The sequence below is a fragment of the Myotis davidii genome, unplaced genomic scaffold (genome assembly GCF_000327345.1).
Source record: "Myotis davidii unplaced genomic scaffold, ASM32734v1 scaffold520, whole genome shotgun sequence".
Classification (NCBI taxonomy): domain Eukaryota; kingdom Metazoa; phylum Chordata; class Mammalia; order Chiroptera; family Vespertilionidae; genus Myotis; species Myotis davidii.
The window spans coordinates 438,033-439,695 of NW_006292908.1; the positions used below are offsets into that span (position 1 = coordinate 438,033).

At 43.9% G+C, this 1,663-nt stretch overlaps 1 protein-coding gene across 5 annotated transcripts in view; it reads left to right on the plus strand.

Annotated features, from left to right (window-relative positions):
• Window positions 1–827: 827 nt before the first annotated feature.
• The window catches only part of DSG3 (desmoglein 3), a 27,644-nt gene continuing 26,808 nt past the window's right edge, over window positions 828–1,663 (plus strand). For all 5 annotated transcript variants that reach the window (XM_015565675.1, XM_015565674.1, XM_006766367.2 and 2 more), the window contains exon 1: window positions 828–977. Coding sequence is in view for 4 of the 5 variants with exons in the window: in XM_015565674.1 (XP_015421160.1) it covers window positions 930–977 (48 nt within the window). In the remaining variant the exon portion in view is untranslated. The remainder of the gene's footprint in view (window positions 978–1,663) is intronic.

A 1,663-nucleotide genomic window follows, 5' to 3' on the forward strand; every position in this document is an offset into this window, starting at 1 on the left:
ACACCTTCCACTCTCTCTAAAAATCAATGAAAAAAATCCCCACTCCTCAGGTGAGGATAAAAAAGGGGGGAGGGTTTAATTCTAATGTTATAAGCAAGCTAAAGTGGTGTCAGCAGTTTTTCTCTGTCCGTAACGCAGGTTGGAGACCAGATGTTTAGAACCGCACAGCCTGTAGCAGTGAGCAGGCTGCCCTGGGGGAAGGGCCTTGAGTAATTAAAAGCGCACAAATATAACCTACTTGACCAGCCGCCTACCTTTTAAAAAAACTTATACATTAAATGAAATACAACAGGAAAGATGCCATCTGACTCCTGTCAGAGATCTGACTTTAAATGCTTTATTTATAAGCGCAAACGTCCAAGGCACCATGTAACTGCGGACTCCCATTTTATTTCCAGCTGTTTTCCTTCAAAACCTACATTAACAGTTGTGTGTGCGGTGGTTTTCTTCCTCAGATTTGTAGTTATTTCCAATAAGATCTATTATTACTTAACACCTACATTTTGCTTAACTTTAGGTCTATCCATGTACTCAGCCTGAAAAGACCAGCTTTGGGGGGATTCTGAGCTTTGTTTTGCCTTCAGCTTTCACTGTGGCCCAGGAAGAGCCAACTGGATTCTTTGGGGCGCAGTCAGGGCTCGCTCTGCACCCCACACGGTGATTAACGTCTTATTCACCTGGTACCTTCCCATTCAGCCTCTGAACGTTCCTTTCAGCTTCCAACAAAGGATCTCATCGCTTCAGGAATTGGGGTGTGTCTAAGTTTTCACCTGGGAGAAAAGTGATTCAAGCGTTTCTGGTGAGACCAATCCTCGGGTTGGGGTGGGGAGGGACCGCATAACAGGCCGCGGCGGGCTCCTGGAGAGGCAGACTGCGGGCGGACGGACTGAAGCACACTCCGGGATCTGCTCGCCTGGGGACTCCACACGATGGCTTGGCTTCTCTTCAGAGCCACGGGGACTCTCGCCATTTTCATGGTAAGTCCTCCTTTTCCTTCCAATAATCGTAGCTTTCCGCGTTTCTTTCTCTCCTCTAAGGGAGTATCATATTTGATTGCTGAATCCCTATTACAAAGTCTAAGAAGGCACAGTGAAAACAAACAGTTTAAAATGAAACTGCAAATCCCTCTTATAAAATCTAAGAGTGCAGTCGAAATAACATTTTAATATGCAATTGTAATGATTACTCATTTCTCCCATTTGCTGTGGGGTTGTTTTTCTTTTCATATATTTTACATAGAAAACTAAATGAGGGAGAAATGAATTTGAAAGTCGCCATTTAGCATTTCTTTAGTTAATGAATCAAATAACCCTGACCTCAGATGTATTTTCCACAACACCGTCACTCTCTTCAAAGTCATGTTTTTATTCGTCTTTTTGATGCACAAGCTAAAACACCTTAAAGAGAAGCAGGTCTGTTTCCCAAGGTTACATATCTGTTGAGCGTATGGCTCTGAATCACTCATGCCCGGTCTTGCTACCTGACATGTTTCTGCAATAGCCAAGGACCGTTGAATTAAAATCAAAGCAGCGTTTGACTCGAGAGCAGCTGAGAGGGTTATTAAGAACACAGAGTGTCTGCTTAGTCATTCTGTGCAAAACACATCCAGCCTTTGGTGGAAAACACATGGACATTTTATCAGGCTCTCCCGGAGAGAGCGACA